At 45.0% G+C, this 21,645-nt stretch overlaps 1 protein-coding gene and 1 pseudogene across 6 annotated transcripts in view; both read left to right on the top strand.

Annotated features, from left to right (window-relative positions):
• Nprl2 (Nitrogen permease regulator-like 2) overlaps positions 1–21,645 on the top strand; it is a 61,816-nt gene that overhangs the window by 24,315 nt on the left and 15,856 nt on the right. For 4 of the 6 annotated variants that reach the window (XM_075700348.1, XM_075700346.1, XM_075700351.1 and 1 more), the window contains exons 5-6: positions 3,283–3,419; positions 12,460–12,480. In XM_075700348.1, the coding sequence (XP_075556463.1) occupies positions 3,283–3,419; positions 12,460–12,480 (158 nt within the window). The remainder of the gene's footprint in view (positions 1–3,282; positions 3,420–12,459; positions 12,481–21,645) is intronic. The other 2 variants (XM_075700349.1, XM_075700347.1) reach the window with 1 other exon arrangement.
• Positions 1,681–1,858, top strand: LOC142589173 (U2 spliceosomal RNA; annotated as a pseudogene).

The raw sequence follows: 21,645 nt of genomic DNA, 5'->3' as shown, positions 1-21,645 counted from the left end.
GAGCCACATTCCTTCAAGTATCGTAGCCATCACCGATAACAAACTTTTTGCAAAACATTAACAAACATTGTACAATCAGGAAAATCATTATAGTATTACCATAACTCACTGAACTTGTTTGCGTGCTTTACTCTACTACTTTGTAACCACTCCCCTCTTTAATGCCATATGGCCCTGAGGCTATTTTAAATTTAAGAAATAAAATAATAAAATCAAGAGGGACGGCCAAAGTTACAGTCAACATGAAGTTATCATTTTCTCATTTGCATTGAGCATTTTTGATCATTTTAAAATTCCTTGCGTTTTCATGTAACAAATTCGTATTGTTGTGAGGGAGCATGTGATATCTGGTAGTAATGCCCATCAAGCTGATTTGCAAAGAGCAGATGACAGAGTTTGTGCATTAGCAAGTAGGAGCTTGCTACATTGTTTCTGTTCTGGTCAAGTTTGCGATTCATGTACGACCAAGAATAGTGCACAATATGCTCCATGACAGGAAGGCAAACACACCATTGTTTTGCATGCACATTTCTTTAAATCGTGTCTTTGTGTGGGCTGTGCCTAGTCAAGCCTTGATTAGATGACAATTGTTTCTGCCAGATACTAGTAATGAACAAAGTTTCAAGTGCATTTACTATAACTATCACTGGAAGTATGTACATTTGCCACTAATGCGCAGTGAACTTTTCATAGTGTATCATTTATGCAGAAACAGCCAAAAAGATTTATTATTTACGCCGTATTCCAGGTTAGGAATTTTAGCAACGTGGCAAAATAACAGGAGCCTCATTTGAAATGCCTTTGAAGAGCAATAACCGTATAATAAATATTATTTTCCGCTTGTAAGCAATGACTACACGAATCTATTTTATCCGCCTTACACACAAAGCAATTCAAAGTTGAAAATGTGAAGCAGTGCTTTTTTACTCAACGGTGCACGCACCCAGAGGCTCCAAGGTTAATCCGCTTTCGTGGGTAGCCTCCAAACAGACTGTGCTTGGTTCCAGAGATGAATTTTCGTGCTAGCTAGCACATTTTTTTTTTTCAAGCAACACGTCATATGGGGCCAGACATGGCAGATAACTAATGATGGAAGCCGTGCAGCTGTTATACCAGTGAAACGTCACAGCTGATAACATTCACAGTCTTGAAACACATTTGCTTGGTGGCGGCTATCGAATGTTGGATGCATAAACTGGCTCAGATATTATTACTGTTATCTCATTAAAATCAACCTGCGTGATGGCGCTCAAACGAAACAACCACCTCGTTCACAAATATTACTGCCGTACAATTTGAATCAATAAACGTCCTTGTCTGCAATCGATGCCAATGAGCTGCTGCTTATCGAATGTCAGTGAGGTCTTAAAATTTTTATTCAAGTAATAAAGCACATACTTTAATATCTGTTAATAAAAAATTCATGAGCCATTCCACTCTGTGAAGGTGAATGACCAGCAAAGCTGTTTAGCATACGACACAGAGGTGACACAGAATTTTGAACGCAGGTGCGGACTCATTTACAGTGATTTGTATATACATTTGGTGGACGGAACCGCTGCCCGAATGAGCCAGAGAAAGCCAGACACACATGTCGTCTCAAAGGGGCGGCCACCACGGGAGAGCGGAAAGGAGATGCGCTTGGAATGCCGACACAGAGAGGGTGGTGCAAACGTAGACATGGCCGATTGAGGTCAAAGTGTAGTATCTGTACTTATGAGCCTAATATCTGATATGGGTTGTATTTGGACCAAAGGTATTAAACATTTTTGCAAGTTGGTGGAGTGCTTGAAGCTTGCTTCACCTGAGCCGCGGCTCAGCCTGGTATTGCACTATCTTCGGGATCGGCCCACAGTGTTTTGGTCCACGGACAATGATCCACTGGAAACTAGCTACACACAGCTTTGCTGTAAAACAATGAACTCCTTATTTTGCAAAAAAATGATGAGGTAACTGTGTTTGTGAGTTATTATGTGTACATTTATAGATAAAATATTTAGCCACGTTAAGCGCTGCCTAGCAGAAAAATTAACGAATTAAATTATGCGACCACATTACAGTAGCTCCACTTACGCACCTCATGCTGAAATGTGCTGCGGTTGGTTTTTCGCCTTCTGTGGTGAACGCTGGAACTTGAGTGCGTACGGGGCTTGTTCAAAGTTCGTTGTCATGTATGCAACACGATCTGCGTGCTTCTCTGTGGCTAATCAGCCCGATTATGCAATACGTGCTGCTTTTTTTGCCGTTCCCTCTGTCCGGTGTCGTGTTATTATTTAGATCGGTCCTGTTGACCTGGACAAACCTTGTACTGACAGAGGCGGCCCTGGCTTGCATGGTGCCGTTCTGTGAATTGCTGTGTGCACTATCCCCGCCTGTGTAATCCTGGCCTCCGGCCAACTTCGGTGAGCGCTCGCAGCAACAGTTCGCTACCACGCCAGCTGGGGTGGCGGCCCATCCGTGGTGTGCTCGGCACTCCTTTTGTGCCGAAAACAGTGAAACGCTCGCTTGGGTGTCATCGAGCACTAAGGGCTGCGCGATGCGCACAACATGTGGTACTCCGCGGGTCTCTACGCTAAATATATCGATTTGAAAAACTAATTGTAGATGTACAATTTGCAAATCGAATTATTCAGATGTTCACAATTTGATTCTGGAATATTTAATATTCGCACGCCCCCCCTCCCGTCCCCGAAAAAGTTTCCTTCTCAAATTTACCTTTCCAACAATGTTTTTGCATGGTCATGCTTTATACGATTATCAGAACCATACTTCACGCCAAAAAAAAAAAAAAAGAGAGGTATTTTCTGCAATTTTTTCTTTTCATTTATTACCACCCTTAAAGGGTTATAACCTGACAATCTGGATGCTTACAAAACACTGTATCAGCCTATGGCTGTTGTCATCGTACCCCACAACTTAATCTGACCTGTGCACACACAATGTTAGCACTGTTTCATTTGGTCATTGGATTGTATAGTTTTGCGTAGGTTTCAGCGTTCACAATTTTACTCATGTCAGTGTTGCCTCAGTTTGGCACCCCAGTATTGCTTATTAATACTCAACTCGGGGCAGCTGCATCATTGTCATCGCAGCACAGTGGGAGACTGCATTTCCAGACCCTTTGAAGCTGATTGATAACTTGTCCATGCTTATTGGACCATGGGCAGCACTGAGAATGTAGCAGTGTAATTTTAACAAAGTGAGGATAGTGTATGACAAGAAAGTAGTCTCTTTTTGGTCTCAGCATTGTGGTGTGCTGTGGCGTGCCTTGCTTTTTTTCAGATGAGTCGACCACAATTTACCTCAAAGTGACAACAGTGCACGAAGCGCCTCGGTTGGTGTCAGACCATGACGTACCAATCTTTACAGCCAGTCGCCCTGCATGCACGCCATCTCAGTGGGACCTCACCACGCAACAGGTAAATCAAGCTAGCTTGGGGGCATCACCTGTCCGTTACATAGAATTGCTAGCTTGGGTGACATGTTGAATGTCAGTGAGCTTTTAGCATTTCCGGGAAGTAAAAATGAAATTGTGTACACAGCGCATTGGTAGGAAAGGGACTGCTCAGCATAAAGCCACAGGTTTGTTCCGCATTTTAACGAGGGTGAAGTACGAAAATGCTCATGTATGTTCAGTGCTTACAAGTAGGGAGCAGCCCGGCTCCCCCCCTCGCTAGGTAAACTGTAGCACTGTAGCACGCCTTCGACAAGCACTTGAGGTGATTTTATTACCAGTAGTACCTTGTGTGGGGCAATTCTAAGTTTCCAATTTTTTTATTTCATTATGATATTTGGTTGATGTGGCATGAGCAAAAGCAGGTATTGTCGTACTGCTGCATGGATTTCTCCTAGGCACTGCACATGATGGCCAGCACCAGTGTTCCACTAAAATTTGTGGCGCAGCATACCGTTTCATGAGCCACTCGAGCTCATGAAAGCTGAGCTGCTCGTGAATTGGTTAAGGTTCAGTCACCTTGGTTTCTTTAGATTACCAGTTAATTTTCATGTGTTTAGTTGTGCATTACGAGTGATGTATTATACCAAAGACGCATGCACCTTGTCCACTTTTGTGTGTGTGCACATATATATATATATATATATATATATATATATATATATATATATATATATATATATATATATATATATATATATGTATATATTGTCACATTCGGTAATGTTTGAAGAAGAGGACTATGATGGTGGCCTGAGAGACGACGAGGAAGAGGGTAGTTTTTTATCGCTGCTCTACGCTTGTTGGCCTAGCCATTAAAAGCCATCTGTAAATAGGCGCACGCTTCTTCCTTTCCGTAACATCATTGGTGGAGGTGTGGGGTAATCACTTGCGCAAGACGGAGCTCCGCAGCGGACGCAACCCGGCCACCATATCATCCGAAGGAGAGAGTTCAACCACGGCCCCGTCGTCGCCACTGATAGTCATCCTGGCCCAGCCTCGCGACCCAGGCATGTTTTCCGGGATCGACAACGTTGATGTCGATGACTGGTTGCAGAATTACGAACGGGTCAGCGCACACAACAGGTGGGACAACACGCTTATGCTGGCCAATATAATATTCTACCTTAAGAAAACAGCACGGGTCTGGTTCGAAACACACGAAGAAGAGATTACGAGTTGGGACCAGTGCAAGCATTAGATATTTGTTCGGCAGGCCCGTCGGCCGCCAACGTGCTGCGAAGAAGGACCTTGGAACCCGTGTGCACACGTCCACTGAATCTTACTGGCGTATATCCAGGACGTCCCCACTCTTTGCCGCAAAGTAGATAACAATATGGCAGAGGCAGACAAGGTCAGCCACATCTTAAAAGGCATCGGGGACGACGTGTTTAACCTGCTTGTTTATAAGAACGTAACAACGGTCAATGAGATCATTAACGAATGTCGCTGCTTTGAAGACGCGAAGAGTCGCCGCATAGTTCAACAGTTTACGCGGCTACCCAATACCGCAGCTTCATCGACGTGCGAAGACATTTGTCCACCGCGTGAGCCCACCTCCTCCGAGTACGTCGTACGTATAATTCGGCGAGAAATCGAAGCAGCGTCTCCTGCCATGCCTGTGACGCAGTGCTTTGACGATTCCAGGCCGCTTGCGTCACTCATTCAGTCGGTCATTCGCCAAGAACTTGCCAATGTAGGTCTTCCATCCATCTGCTCCGCCAGCCGTCCTGACTTTGCTTAGTCTGCTGCCTCTGCCCCTGTTCACCGGAGCCAATACGATCCATATCTGGGCTATCGCAACCCGGCCGAATGGCACACCCATGATGACAGACCCATCTGCTTTTACTGTGGACGTGTGGGCCACATCTCTCGCCACTGTCGAAGCTCCTGGCCAGCCCACTCTCGACTAAGCTTTCCCGCCTACCGCTGCTCCCCACTGAATCCCCGCCCACCATCCCTCTCCACCGAGGTTGAAGACACACCTGACAACGCTCGAGCCACCGCGACCAGCCAATCACCATCTCCCCATAGTCGCCGCTCCCGTCGCTCTCCATCCCCAGCTTACCGTCGCCGCTCTCCGACGGGAAACTAACTGGGACAGCTCCTGGAGGTGACGCTGCTCTAGAACACTGGCCTGAAATTCCTCTGCTGACCCTGCCTACTAATCGGAACCTTCTGGACGTGGACGTGGATGGTTTGCTCGTTACAGCACTCGACACTGGAGCCCAAATTTCCATTATGAGTGCGGAGCTTCGAACGCGCTTGAAGAAAGTACCGACTCCTGCTCCGACTCGAGTGCTCCAGGTCGCCGACGGTGGAACTCCGGTTGTGCTTGGAATGTGTACTGCCCGTGTCAGTGTCGGAGGTTGCCACACGTCCCGTATTGTTTAGTGTGCTCGAACATTGCCCTCACAATGTGATCCACAGACTAGACTTTCTGGCCGCCCATTCTGCTCTAATTGACTGTTCCGCCGGCGTTGTACAACTTGACCTACCCTTACCTGTTCCCGTTGACCTTCCTGCTCAAGCTCCAACTCAGCTTTGTTTCGCAGATTTTATACGCCTGCCATCTCTTGCAGCAACCTGCATCCCTGTCTTAGCCCGCCCACCTGTACCTGACGGAGACTACGTCCTTACTCCTGCGATTTCAGTCCTGCTTTCTCACAATGTCTCCTTCCCACACACCATCATTTCTGTTGCGGACAATCAGACACGTCTTCCCATCCTAAATTTCGGACAGTGCCCACAAGTAATTCCTCGAGGCATGTCTCTTGCCACGTTGTCACCGATGCGCGAGTGCCACATTTCAGCTCTATCTGTTGCGCCGTCTTCGACCAATGCTCATTCTCCGCCGTCTACATCAGCCCCGACCGACGACTTTACAAAGATGATTGCACTGGACCTCTCGATCCAACAAGCCGCAGAGCTCCGTTGCCTCGTCGAGTCCTACTCCGACATTTTCGACCTGAACGATCGCCCTTTGTGTCAAACTACGGTCGTGAAGCATCGTATAAATACCGGCGATGCAGCACCTGTTCGCCGACGCCCATACCGGGTGTCGCTTTCTGAGCGACACATTATCCAGAGCGAGGTTGACAAGATGCTTGCCAAAGGGATTATTGAACACTCTTCCAGCCCGTGGGCGTCCCCTGTTGTTCTTGTCAAAAAGAAGGATAACAGCTGGCGTGACTATCGTAATCTAAACACGATCACCAAGAAAGATGTATATCCACTTCCCCGCATTGACGATGCTCTGGATTGTCTCCACGGTGCCACTTATTTTTCATCTATAGACCTTCGCTCTGGATATTGGGAAATTGCCGTGGATGAAATGGACCGTGAAAAGACCGCAATCATCACACCAGACGGCCTATATCAGTTCCGGGTAATGCCTTTTGGCTTGTGCAATGCCCCGGCGACCTTTGAACGGATTATGGACATGCTCTTGCGTGGGTTGAAATGGTCCATCTGTTTGTGCTACTTAGATGACGTCTTCAACTTTTGCGACTCATCTTGAAAGACTTTCATCTGTTCTTTCTGTTTTTCGCACTGCTGGCTTGCAGCTCAACTCGTCCAAGTGCCACTTCGGTCACCGCCAATTAACTATGCTCGGACACCTCGTCGATTCATCAGGCATTTGCCCCGACCCTGCTAAAGCTCATGCTGTGCAGAATTTCCCCATACCAACTTGTGCCAAAGATGTTCACAGCTTTATTGGCCTTTGCTCGTACTTCTGCAGGTTTGTGGAAAATTTCGCCCATGTTGCCCGTCCCCTGACTGACCTCCTGAAGAAAGACGTTCCTTTCTGTTGGGGCTCTGAACAAGCGTCTGTCTGCTTTCTCGCAGCTCATCACGCTGCTCACCACACCTCCTGTTCTCGCCCATTTTGACGCCTCCGCTCCGACAAAAATCTGCACTGACGCTAGTGGCTACGGCATCGGCGCAGTTTTATCTCAACGCCAATGTGGGTACGACCGCGTCATCGCTTTCGCCAGCCGCCTCCTCTCTCCCGCAGAGCGCAATTACTCGATTACTGAGCGCGAGTGTCTCGCCCTCATTTGGGCGGTGGGCAAGTTCAGACCCTATATATATATGGTCGGCCATTTACAGTTACAGCCGACCACTTCGCCCTTTGTTGCTTTCCTCCCTTAAGGATCCCACCGGACACCTCGGTCGCTGGGCCCTATGGCTACAGGAATACACATACACTGTGGTCTACAAGTCGGGTCGTCTACATCAGGACTCCGACTGCCTGTCTCGTCATCCTGTCTATGTACCAGACGGCTTAGTGGATGCCGCACCGATCTGCGTTCTTTCGCTCTCTGCCTTGCAAGACATTGGCGCTGAACAACGATGCGATGAGTTGTTACGCCCATTATCGAACGCCTGCTCTCTGATCCGTCTGACCCATCCCTTCACATGTTCGTGCTACAAAATGGCATCCTGTATCGCTGCAACATGCACCCCGACGGGCCCGAGCTCCTGATCGTCATTCCGTCTCACCTGCGACAGACTGTACTGCAGCAACTGCACGACGTTCCCACCGCTGGACACCTTGGCGTTACGCGGACCTATGACCGAATTTGGCTACGGTTTTTCTGGCCCCGTCTCAACTGCTCCTTTCGGCGCTATGTTGCCGCGTGTCAGTCGTGTCAACACCGGAAAAGGCCAGCTGTGCCTCCTGCCGGACTGCCACAGCCTTTGGATATACCGGCCGACCCTTTTCTTTGCGTTGGCGTTGATCTTCTCGGACCATTCCCTATGTCGAATGACGGAAATAGGTGGATTGCCGTCGCTACGGACTATACAACTCGCTATGCCATTACTAGAGCCCTACCGACCAGCTGCGCTACAGACGTCGCTGATTTCTTGCTTCACGATGTTATCTTGCACCACGGTGCACCTCGTCAACTTCTCACCGATTGCGGCAGATACTTTCTTTCCAAAGTCATAGACGACCTACTTCGATCATGTGCTGCTAAACACAAACTTACTACCGCTTACCATCCTCAAACTAACGGTCTTACCGAACGCCTGAACCGCACATTAACTGACATGCTTGCAATGTGTGTTTCCTCCGATCATCGCGACTGGGACGTTGCTCTACCATTTGTCACGTTCGCCTACAATTCCTCGGGCCACGACACAGCTGGCTATTCCCCCTTCTATCTCCTCTTTGGCCGTGAGCCAACTTTGCCTTTCGAGACACTCCTCTCGACCATGCTCGACTCGCCGACAGAGTACACTCTGGATGTCATAACCACAGCGACCCAAGCACGCCAGATTGCCCGCATTAGTCTTTCTGCTTCACAGACACGCCAGAAGTGCCGTTACGACCAGCGCCATCACGACGTGCATTACGAACCAGGTGCTCTTGTGCTAGTCTGGTATCCAACTCGGCGTGTTGGTCTTTCAGAGAAATTCCTCTCGCGATACTATAGCCCTTACCGCATCCTTCGCCAGGTGACCTCCGTCACATATGAAGTGTCTCCGCTGGATGCCATGGTGCCTTCACCTCTCTCCGACATCATCCACGTCAGCCGTCTCAAACATTACCTTTCTCGGACAGATGAGCTGCACCAATAAGGTGCTTTTCCCGATGGGGGTGATGTCACAGTCGGTAATGTGTGAAGAAGAGGACTATGATGGTGGCCTGAGAGACTACGAGGAAGAGGGTTTTTTTTATTATCGCTGCTATACGCTTGTTGGCCCAGCCATTAAAAGCTATCTGTAAATAGGCGCACGCTTCTTTTCCATAATAATAATAATATATATATATATATATATTATTATTGGGCGGTAAAGGAGAAGAAAGGGGGTTAACCGAGGGGCCCTATTATTATTAATCATATCATGAGAAGCCAACAAACAAAGACACCAAGGAAAACATAGGGGAAATTACTTGTACTTACTAATTGAATTAAAAAAACATGATAAATTAATGGCAATGAAAGTGGATGAAAAAACAACTTGTCGCAGGTGGGGAACGATCCCACGTCTTCGCATTACGCGTGCGATGCTCTAATGCGAAGACGTGGGATCGTTCCCTACCTGCGGCAGGTTGTTTCTTCATCCACTTTCATTGCCCGAAATCAGACCAGACAACAAGAAAAACTAAATTGTCAACATACATGCTTATTCTAACATGTATAGTAATCGAATAACATGTTCATAACTGCTCAGGGTCATAGGCATTGACACTGACATTCTTTTCTGCCCAGTTGTTTCTTCATATGGCTTCGCATCCTAATTTTCTGTCATAATAAAAATAAAGCTCAAAGCCTTCATATAAGGAGCATGTGTGCAAAATAAAGACACACCTTCAGCATGCAGCTGCATTATCGTCGTGTCTGTCAACACTACAAGAGTAAATAAAATTCCAGAGGCCTTGCATTTGAACGCATATGCAGCGGAAAAAGTGCAGATTAAACTTTCACTTGTAAACAAGCGCTACTCCATCCGTACTGTGCAGCTTTCATAGCTCACCCATATTTTGAGGAATACTTATTGTGTAACATACTCCACAAAAAGTCCTTTCGGTGCTTTGCAGCAACGATCACACAAAACAAAACACCCTACACATAAATTTGCCGACCGCAGCGCATACATGCGTCCACTCGCGACAGTCAAACTTGACACCCCAACGTCCTTCAAATTGTGTGGTGTGAAAGCCATTAGGCGTAAGGCAACCCAATTCTTGCGTTGTTACATTCTTCAGACTTAGTAACGGGGCACCAGACAAGAGAAACTTCAGCAGCGACACCAGTGGCAGCGGTATTAGGCGAAAGATGCTGCACGCACTGTTATCCACAGCACACTCTATGCAATGAAAAATGAAAAGCCAAGAAAACAAGAGGCGCGGCAGGTAGTGTGCGTGCACTTGCACAATAGGCGAGGCATTAACTCGCAAAGGCTCATGGGATGAGTCATCTGCTTGGAGCTCCTGGTTCGACAAATGACGGCTCTGGCACACGATTCTCCATTGACAAAGCAGGTGCGCTTGCTCTCTGTGCACCTTCATCACAAGGGTTTGCTCACCCTGCTGATTTCTAGAGCCTACAATGGTTGTATCGATGACAGACCTCGAAAGCTGAGCTTAGGCCAGCATTTCAAATATTTCTTTATAATTGAATCACCTGGACATGTGTGGTAACTATGCGTGCTTTAAGTTTCGTGTTTATCATGGATGACGAGTCCCGATTTCCTGTTCTCACGTCGCTTCTGTTTGTGTCAACGGCGAGAGAGATTTTTAACATTTAGTCGTGAATATCATTTTTGTGCTAGAACCCATTGTATACACCAATGTGTTTATCTGTCATAACCATTGAAAAATCGCGTTGCACAAGTGGGCATAGCTGCTAAGAACCTTCACTTTGCTGAAGAAAAATACCTACCATACATATAGCTTTTCAAACCTCTATATCATTTTACAGCGAACCTTTATACATTCTGTGACATTTACATATAGATCATACATGTGCTGTTCTGTAATATAACTTGCTGCCCACGTTACCGACATTTCCTGGAACAAACATAACAAAACGTTAAAACCATGCACTCAGCGTGGTGTAACAATGCTTTAACATAGTATCTCTTGCTCCAACTTTACCGAAACATTTGTAATAAAAGTCTCCAATGCTTTAAAAATTGCAGTAAGCCCCTAGTGTTTGAGAGACTTTGTGATATCTGTGCGAGATATGGAAGGTAAGGCCTGCTAAGTGTTCACCGAGTGCAGTTGGCCTTTCCTGCATGCTTTATTCGGTCTTAATATACTTTCGATGTCTCTTTATATAAAAAGAAGGCATTGCAGCTTGGCGAACATTAGGCTAGTGTTTCTCGCCCCGCGCACCTTTCACAAGATGTGCAAGAAAAATGACAGTCTACATCTTTTAAATCCTCCCAGTACACCTAGCTCATCTTGCATCGAACACCAAATGAAAGTCACAATACCATGCAAGGTGCTCGCCTAATGGCGTTCCAAGGCATTCATGCCCAGAAAAACCTTGGATTGGAACTGCCTGCCTGCATATAGTGCCTCCACTACTAAACCATGCTTGTTTGAATCAGCCTAGTGAAACTGAGACGAAGTAAGTAAAAAATAAAAGCCACTGACATGGACAGAATTGACGTGAGAACAAGAAAGTGAAACTCGTTATTCAAAATAAGCATGAAACTGACAGATTGCATAGCAAATTCACATGCTAGATCTATTCGGCTAAAAAAAAAACTTATTTTAGGTGACTGCCTATGCTCAGATCTTGTGGTCGGTCATCGATGCGACCACCACAGGCTCTAGAAATCATCAGTCTGAGCAATACCTGGCAACGAAGGTGCACAGAGGGCAAGCGCGACTGACTCCGTGCGCAGAGAATCGTGCGCATGATCAGTCATCTGCTGAACCAGAAGTGCCGAGCAGATGACGCGTCCTTTGGGTCTTGTTTCTGTGGCGACGCCACCAGTTGGGTGCGAGTGCATCCACTCCGCTCCACCAACAGGGAGGTGAAGGCCTGCCTTCGCTCGCTAGCTCGGGTAGCAGGACGAAAGAATGGTGCTGCCTTTAGTTTTATTCAGGGGGCCCAATAGAGCCGACCAGCGATTCAGTCACTTTGACTGCAGTTTGGGATCTAAAATATTGCTGCTCGACTCACAAACCGAGTTATCCTAATCACTCCTTTGTCTCACAATAATTCCCAGTTTATAAAGGTTTGGAGTAGAATGCGTAATAGATAATTGTACGACTTAGGCCTGCTTTGCAAATGGCCAGCAGTGATGTCATGCCTGGTGCCGTTGAAGCATCTCTTTGTGATTGTGTGTGGTGTACTGCTGGTGTGATGTCTGGCTTTCTAAAAAAGATTCATTTTTATGCGTTGTCCCTTACATGTGCTGGTGTGTATGGCGTGATGGCTGCTTATTAATGCAGAGTTGTGTGTGCTCTCTTTTTCCTTCCCATGCTCCTGCCCGCCTTCTTAACTTTAAAAAAAATTTTTTTAATGGACCATCAGTGGGATATCACAGCAATGCAGGTAAGGCATTGGCATGTCACATATGGCTTTGTTCTTGCCCTTTGTTGACCATAAGAACCCACTGTAACGTGCTAATACATCACCCACATTTAACCTTTTGCATGTACAATACTGCTCTTGCTAGAGAAATGTGGCTTCTTAACATGGGTGTCTGGTGAACGCAGAATTTGCTAAAGTGCTGTTGCAGCATCGTAACTGTATGATGTGTTGTGCTGTCAGGGCTTGTCACACACGAGTACATGTGTTGTCTAAAGTTGGTCAGGGCAAATGTGCAATGTAGCTGCATTACCACTCGAACACGGGAGCCTTAACTAGACTGGCTGTTCTGTTTCGCAGGGAACCTAAGACCAAGTTAAACCCATGGCATTAGCACCATATGTCCATTGCTCACATTAATCAACCAGTAACCATTCGGATGTCATAAAGCTTAAGGTGTTGTTTGCTAGATTTGTTTGTGAGTGGTATTCAGTGATGTGTGCCTCCTTGTTGCTACATCATATAACAAAGTAACTGCCTCATATGCGGGAGGTGCTGGGTTCAAATCCTGGTGCTGCCGGAAATCCACTGTCTTTTTCTAATGGTAAAGATGTCCCCTGAGCCCCCGAGGCACCTGTCCTTTTGGTGTGTTTATGTAGACAAAGAACACTGTGTGTTTGTTCAATTGTAGTACTATTCCACAGCTGCTGAGGGCAAAGATGTCCCACCCAAAGTGTTTGCAGTGACATCACTTGTTAGCAAAGAAGGAAGCGAGAGTGTGGGTGTGTAAAGAAACAGATTTTCTTTACCGAGTTGTTTTACAGACACGCCACTGTAACGTGTGAGTGTACTTATATAATTTAATTAGCTTATAACGCCGACGAGCTGAGCTGGGCTGCTGCATTGAAAACTTTTTAAGAGGCGGAGTAGTGAGTTCATGGTATTTCCATGGTCAGAAGTGTGAGGCTGAAAGGGAGGTAAATTTGCAATTAAGGTGTGCTGCTTTTGTGGAAGGTTAGCAAACAAGCAGCTTAGTTATACACAGTGACAGAAACATAGTTGCAGCAACACTGAAGCAGTGCAGCATCCATCTGCTTCTTCCTTTGTTCTACCTCACAGCCTTTTTTGTTTTGAAATGTTCTTTCAGAAACAGGAATATATAAGGTACAACACCTCAGGCTACTCGCTCTATTTAATTGCTTTCGTGTTGAAAATTTTTGTTACTGCTGTCTTAAGTGACAACATTGTGCAATTACTGGAACATTAGGAAACAGCAGTCAATGTTGTGAGCAGACATATAGCATATCATTCACCACGTAGAACTAACTCCCGAGATAAGGTAGAATTGACCGAACTGTCAAACCTCACAAAAGAGAAGAAAATAAGTGATATCTGAAATAACAGCATCAAAAAGATTGAGGAAGCAGTAAAAAAATATGGCAGCATGAAATTAGTTAGAAGGAAACTTGACATTATGTACTCAAAAAGATAAGCAGAACAATGTCATTGGCGATTTCGACGATGTAGTAAATGCAGCAGATGTGTTATATGCAGAGCTGTACGATACCCAGAGTAGTCATGTAACCGTGATGACATAGTAACAAAAAAAGGAAGCAGGAGTAGTTCCCTGTGGGACTAGCATTGAGGTTTGCTAGACATTTTCAGGGGAAATGTGGCAGGAGAAGTGGAATAACAGTCAGTTTGATCATATACTCGAAAGGCTTGAAACCTTTAATTTGCAATGCCTCTAGACTTGAAGTATACAAGAGAGCTGAAAGAATGCCAGTGTTGTACTAATCCATAAGAGGAAGGACACTACGAAGGATTTAAGGCACATTAGCTTGCCTTCAGTGATGTGTGAAATATTCACCAAGGCAATTTCCAATAGAATCAGGGAGACACTCCGCTTCAGGTCAACCCAGAGAACAGGCTGACTTCAGGAAGGGGTATCAACAATGGATCACATCTATGCCATCATTCAGGTAATTGAGAAATCTGCATAGTACAATCATCCTCTCTGTATGGCTTTCATAAATTATGAAGAGGCATTTGGTTCAGTGGAGATACCAGTAGTTATGAAGGCATTGTGTAGTCAAAGAGTACAGGAAGCATATGGTAATATCTTGGCAAGTATATATAAATAGTATTCAGCAGCTGTTTTAATTCTTCATGGGAAGTGAAGAAATGCCAGTAAAGAAAGGAGCCAGGCAAGGAGACACAATTTCTACAATGCTATTCAATTCACACTTAGAAGATTTGTTAGACTGGGAAAGATTAGGAGCAAGTATCCATGGAGAGCACCTCAACAACTTGTTTGCAGATTACTTTTTCCTGTTCAGCAGTGATGGAGATTACTCGCAACAAATGAGTGAAGTCCTTGGCTGACAAAGTGTAAGAGTAGGTCTGAAGACTAATGGGCAGAAGATAAACGTAATCAGCACCTGTGGAGCATTTTTCTCATTCTGTGTGTCAACGTTTTTATGCTGTTTCCACCTTTTTATAGATCATGCTTAACCAACTAGCCCATCGATGCACAATGCATCATCGTACTGTTCAATAGCGGCAAGTGAACAAGAATTTGGGATTGGCTGTCAACCCCTAGAGTCTGTTCAATAGTTGGCTTATCTAGGACAGTTATTCATTCACAGTGTACCCTAATTATGAGAATATGACAGGCACTACCCAGTTACAACCAGCAGTATATTGGGCAAAAACTTGGATAGTTGACAAAGAAATCTGAGAGGAAATGGAGTTGGGCAGACTAGAGCTATAATAGAATGGGTGCCAAGGGAAGGGAAGAAGCGCAGTTGGGCACAGCAGATAAATTGGTGGTGTGATGAAAGTAGGGAAAGTTACAGCTGGCATAAGACTGGACTAATTAAAGATCACTGGGAAGGGCCTTTTTCCCATTATGTTGATGATGGTGATGACATGCTTTAGGGCTTAGCATAGTAAGCTGTTGGGCTAGTTCGTGTGACATGATTTTTGCAAAGGGGAGCGCAGAAGCGTTGTGGAAGAAACAACAGCAGGACAGAATAGACACTCACTTGCAACTACAAATATTTTCAGAAACAAAGCAGCAGGAACATGTGCTGCCATCCAGAATTGTGAAAAGAAAAAAAAATATTTACAATGTTTTCTAATATAAAATATTGCCTAGCAAAGGGGCATACACCACTACATCAATAATGACAGCTTGTGTTTGTGATAGCAACAACGGCATGTGCAAGTGGCCTGATAGAAAACACTCCAGAAAAACCTTCAGAGGGAGGGGGGCCCAGAAACTTCAGGCAAGTGCGAGGGAGTTAAATTTCTTGTCCATCAGATACACTGATGGGGCACTAATACAAACAGCGTGAGCGTGAATCTGACCAACCTCGACTATTTCCCTTTCGAGTCTGCCTTTGGATATGCTTGTAATCTCGGTTTTATTGAAAAAGGCTTTACCGCCACAATCCCTGCAGTGTGCAGGAAGGTGCACGGCATTTCTCAGGGCCTTTAATGATGAAGAATGCTCTCTTAGCCTGTCATTTAGACAGCACCCCCCGTTTGTCCAATGTAAACTTTCCCACAGTCGAGTGGTATCTTATAGTATACCACTTTGGCGGCACAAGAGACGAGGGGTCTCGCGTGTTTCTTTTCACAGGTCTTGTTCTTCTTTCGGCCATTTGCAAGGGTGCACAACCGAGAAAGCTTAAGGGGAGCTGTGAAGACGAGGTAAACGCCATGTTTCTGTCTAATCCTTTTTAGGTTGTGTGAAATGTGGATATATGGCATCACGACAAACTTATTTGGCCTCTGGCGTGGCGTGGTATTGGGTGAAGCCTGAAGCTTCTTTAAAAGCGTTGTACCTACTGCAACTAGCACATCCGAAGGGAATCCCGAGGCTTTCAGACAAGACACTTGTAAGTCAAAACTGTGACCAACCCAGTGTAAGAGGAGTCGAAAGGTAGAATGGCCTTCTTAGAGCGCGGCAAATATTCCCAACAGAGGTGTTCGTCACAGTTAAAATAAAGTGCTCATCTAAAAACCACAGTGTGCCATTGTCAGGTAGTTCCATTGTGAAAGATAACGAGAGCAAGCATTGTTTGAAACAAAGCAACACTCACTCAGCTGCTGCAGTGCTAATGGCATTATGTGCAACAGATAAATAGACAAGAAAATTATCCACATATCTATGAACTTTAAGAACAATGTCCTGGTTCAATTTTTGCTGAAGCAAAGAGTCAAATGTGGCTAAGAAAATTTCACACATAATGGGTGCCACACACAATCGTATACATATGCCCTTTTTCTGTATGTGAATCTTACTGTCAAAGTTAACAATAGTAGAGGTGAAGTAGCAGTCCAAAAGCTCAAGAAACCCCTCTGCAGGGATAAGGCAGTCGTTCTGAAAGAGAACAACGCCGTATGAATCAGTTGCTTCCCGGACAGTTACAAAGAGTCCATCATGCAGTATATAATAAGATAACTCCTCACTGTCCACAGACCTTGCGAAGTTCGCCCCCAGTACTCCTATGCTAATAGTCTGCACAAGGCAGTCCGAATTCTGGAGCACAAATGGGTCCTTTGGTGCGAGCGCTTTGAGGTGATGCTGAAGAAAAACACAGATGTTGCGCTGCCAACTGTCTCTTTCTGTTACTGTGCCTCGGAAGGGACACAGTGGCTTGTGGGTTTTTGCGGCAAAGAATACCCTGAGCGTCGCCTTTGCAAAACTTTCTGAGCTTTCAAGTGCATCCAGTTTCAATCAAGTCATTCAAAAGAGTTGTTGCCCTGGCTTTGACTTTCGCAGATATGGCGTCCGCTTCTTTGAAGTTTTTCCTTATAGCAGCAGTAGCCTTCCCCTTGAACATAGGCGTCGGGAGAACAACGAAGGCTCCTTGCTCGTCACTAATTACTATGTTGAGGTCAGAGTTTCGGAAAAACGCTGCGGTGCCATGAAGAATGGAAAGGCCTATCAAAGTGCCTGGTGGAGCGCGTTGTAAAACATCGCTCCATCAGAGAGACGTTGATCCCTTTCTTCACTGAGCGATTTGTCAGCAATCTTATGAACTGCCGCCAGCAAATCTTACTTGGGCACTGACGCTGCCGAGCTAAATATTGGCCCTTTTTCCAGTACTTGTTGCACATTGGCAGTGACTGATGCTCCCCCCTGTAATACGACAGGTACAATGCCCGACTGACATTTGCTCTTTTTCAGTAGTTGAAGCAGTACCCTGCCACATAGAATATCTGTTGCAGCCTTGGCATTTTTTTGGCAAATGCGCAGGAACGCAGCTGCGTTGCAGTTTCGACCTTTCAACTCATGGCACAAAGTCCTGAGCCAACTTTCTAAGAGTTGGTCTTGTTTTTATGTCTCCGACTTAAACATTTTGCAGATACTTTTGCAGTGCCGTTTGGGGAAAATTAGACATCCACCCAAACATAGCCAAGTGCTACGAAGGAAACCCATGAATTAGGGTTCCTCGAAAGGAAAGCTTTGCAGTTGAAGAAAAATTCGTCCTGGTCCGGGACTCGAACCTGAGACCACTGCCTTTCCGGGGCAGCCACTCTACCATCCGAGCCAACCAGGCGTCCAGCAGATGGCAGAATTCGAATTTATCAACAACTCAGAAGCAAAGGCAAGAGCTTGACGCAATAGTTCAGCGGGAACCCGCAAGGTGGAGAGAAGTAAACTTTGTGAACCTGTTAACATAGTTGCAACACGCTTTCCTTCATCACCGCTGTTCATACTTGGAGATTTTAATTTACCAAACATAACATGGAATACCAACCTCCCTTTAATATTCCCACTCTCATCTCAAGCTCGCGACTTTTTAGATGTGCGCTCAGGCAACTAGAATAACAGCTAACACGGCGAATACACTAGATTTAGTCCGCACTAATCGACCCGACATAGTATCGCCTGTAACGTATCTGCCAGGAATTAGCGACCACTTGCTTCTACAGTTTGATATTAAACTAGACCGTCCGAAAACTAACAAGAAAAAAATAATACAAGACTACTACAGAGCAAATTATCAAGCCATAACACACTATCTTCTTTTATCGTCATTTTCCTTGATGGCTTTGAACACCGTAGTGTACAAATTAATTGGAACATGTTCACAGCTATAGTCACCCATCTAACTGAACAGTACATTCCTCAATGCACCATTACAACTGGCACAAACTCTCCCTGGTACAATAATCACATTAAGCGTTTATCAAATAAAAAGAAGTGCTTCTACCGCATTGCAAAGCTTTCACCCACAATTGAATGCTGGGCATCGTATACTGCAGCGTCAAACGCATATGTGCAAGCGCTCAAACATGCCAAAAAGCACTTCCATTCACATGTTCTCTCTTCAATGCCTACCACCAATGTTAAAAAATTTTGGGGTGTGATTATTCCTTCGACTGACAACAAACCGATTCTTCAGGTGTTCCAATTCCTTCCAACCTCTCTGCCACCATACTAAGCCATCATTTTCAGAAAATTTCACAGCCTCATCAAACATGCCCTCCATAATTGTTGCCCCATGCGGTGTCAGTAAGCTTATTGATGGACTGTGCATTCGTTCTGCTCCCGGGTATGATTGTATTAACTCAAAATTCTTAAAAAAACAGTTCAGATTATTCTTCTATCATACTATCCAAACTTTTCCAGCAATACCCTGACCATTGTACGCTACCTAAGTGGAAAATAGGCTAGGTGATTCCAGTGTATAAATCCGGCAGCAAGGAATCCCTTTATAATTATCGTCCAATCTCTCTCACCAGTATATGCTGTAAAATGCTCGAACACATTACTTTTACCAACCTGGTTAATTTCCTTGAATTGAACTTATTTTTCCGTCAGCACAACACGGTTTTCGGAAATCTTACTCCTGTGAAACCCAATTAATATCATTTGCACACGTACTACACCATATTCTTGACCAATCATCACTAGCCGATTGTATATTCTTGGATTTTTCAAAAGCATTCGACAAGGTGCGTCACAAACTATTGCTTCACAAACTAAAACTTAACAAACATTGACTGTAACCTTTTGAAATGGATTGAGCGTTTTCTTCTCAACCGCTCGCAATTTGTTTGTGCTAACGGCATTAACTCTGGTTTTACAGAGGTCCGTTCAAGTGTTGTACAGGGTTCCGTCCTTGGACCCCTATTCTTCCTAATTTACATTAATGATCTTCCCTCGCTTATCAACTCCCACATCCATCTGTTCGCTGATGATTGCGTCCTTTTCAGGGAAATTGCCAATGCTAACGATATCAAATTACTTCAGTTGGACCTTATCACTATGGGGAACTAACTGGTGCAATGAACGGTTCATGGAGCTAAATATTAATAAATGCAAAGTGATGTGTGTGTCTAGGAAAACATCTACCATACCGTCGTACTACATTGACAACATGTCATTAGAATCAGTTTCTTCGTGTAAATATTTTGGTGTTTACATCACTCCTAACCTCAGCTGGTCTCTTTATACTGAGAACATAATTAAAAACACTAATCGCATGCTTGGCTACCTACGTCGCAACTTTTTCAGCGTACCTACTAATTTGAAACTTTTGTTATATAAAACATTAATAGTACCCAAACTCGAATACGCGATTCTGGTATGGGACCCTGCTCATTAAAACCTAATCACCGACCTCGAGATGGTTCAGAATAACTCTGTACGTTTTATTCTTGCTAACTACAGCCGCACAGCGAGTATAACTAACATGAAATGTAATCTTTGCCTCCCATCGCTGACATCTCGCAGAAAAGTGTCTCATATTGCCCTCTTCCACAAGTTGTACCATCATCATATTCTACGAGATCACTTCATCCCCCATCCAATTTATGTATCCCGTCACATGGATCATCAGTACAAAGTCGGCATTTTGTCATGCAGTGCTAACTGTTTCTCACAATCATTCCTGCCGCGAATCTCACGTGACTGGAACCATCTTACCGCTGAAGTTGTAGGCCTTACTAATTATGAACAGTTCCGTGAAGCCTTAGCTAATATTTTTGATACAGGTGCCATCTGAACACTCATGTAACCAACTGTATTTGTCTTCTTCATTATTTTGTATTTACCACTTCCCCTCTGTAATGCCCTTGCCCCTGAGGGGTATAATAAATGAAATGAAAAAAAAATAATATTGTATTTCAAACAATGCTTGCTCTCGTTATCTTTCACAATGGAACTTCCCGACAATGGCACACACTGCTTTTTAGATTTAGCACTTTATTTTAACTGTGACGAACACCTCTGTTGGGAATATTTGCCGCGCTCTAAGAAGGCCATTCTACCTTTCGACTCCTCTTACACTGGGTTGGTCATAGTTTTGACTCGCAAGTGTTTTGTCTGAAAGCCTCGGGATTCCCTTCGAATGTGCTAGTTGCAGTAGGTACAACGCTTTTAAAGAAGCTTCAGGCTTCACCCAATACCACGCCACGCCAGAGGCCAACTAAGTTTGTCGTGATGCCACATATCCACATTTCACACTAATCCTTAAAAGGATTAGACAGAAACATGGCGTTTACCTCGCCTTCACAGCTCCCCTTAAGCTTTCTCGGTTGTGCACCCTTGCAAACGGCCGAAAGAAGAACAAGACCTGTGAAAAGAAACACGCGAGACCCCTCGTCTCTTGTGCCGCCAAAGTGGTATACTATAAGATACCACTCGACTGTGGGAAAGTTTACATTGGACAAACAGGGGGTGCTGTCTAAATGACAGGCTAAGAGAGCATTCTTCATCTTTAAAGGCCCCGTGAAATGCCGCGCACCTTCCTGCACACTGCAGGGATTGTGGCGGTAAAGCCTTTTTCGATAAAACCGAGATTACAGGCATATCCAAAGGCACACTTGAAAGGGAAATCCTCGAGGTTGGTCAGATTCATGCTCACGCTGTTCGTACTAGTGCCCCGTCAGTGCGTCTGATGGACAAGGAATTTACGTTCCTTGCTCTTGGCTGAAGTTTCTGCACCCCCTCCCCTGAAGGGTTTTTTTGGAACGTTTTCTGTCTGGCCACTTGCACATGCCGTTGTTTCCATCACCAACACAAGCTGTCATTATTGATCTAGGCATGCATACCCCTATTTAGGTGATTTTTTATATAAAAAGAAATTTTAAATCTCTTTCTTTTTATTCTTATCTTTTAAACCACAATTCTTAATGGCAGTGCATGTGCAATAACATTCCTGGTGG

This window comes from Dermacentor variabilis, chromosome 7 (genome assembly GCF_050947875.1).
Source record: "Dermacentor variabilis isolate Ectoservices chromosome 7, ASM5094787v1, whole genome shotgun sequence".
Classification (NCBI taxonomy): domain Eukaryota; kingdom Metazoa; phylum Arthropoda; class Arachnida; order Ixodida; family Ixodidae; genus Dermacentor; species Dermacentor variabilis.
This window is presented reverse-complemented; position numbering and strand designations above follow the sequence as displayed.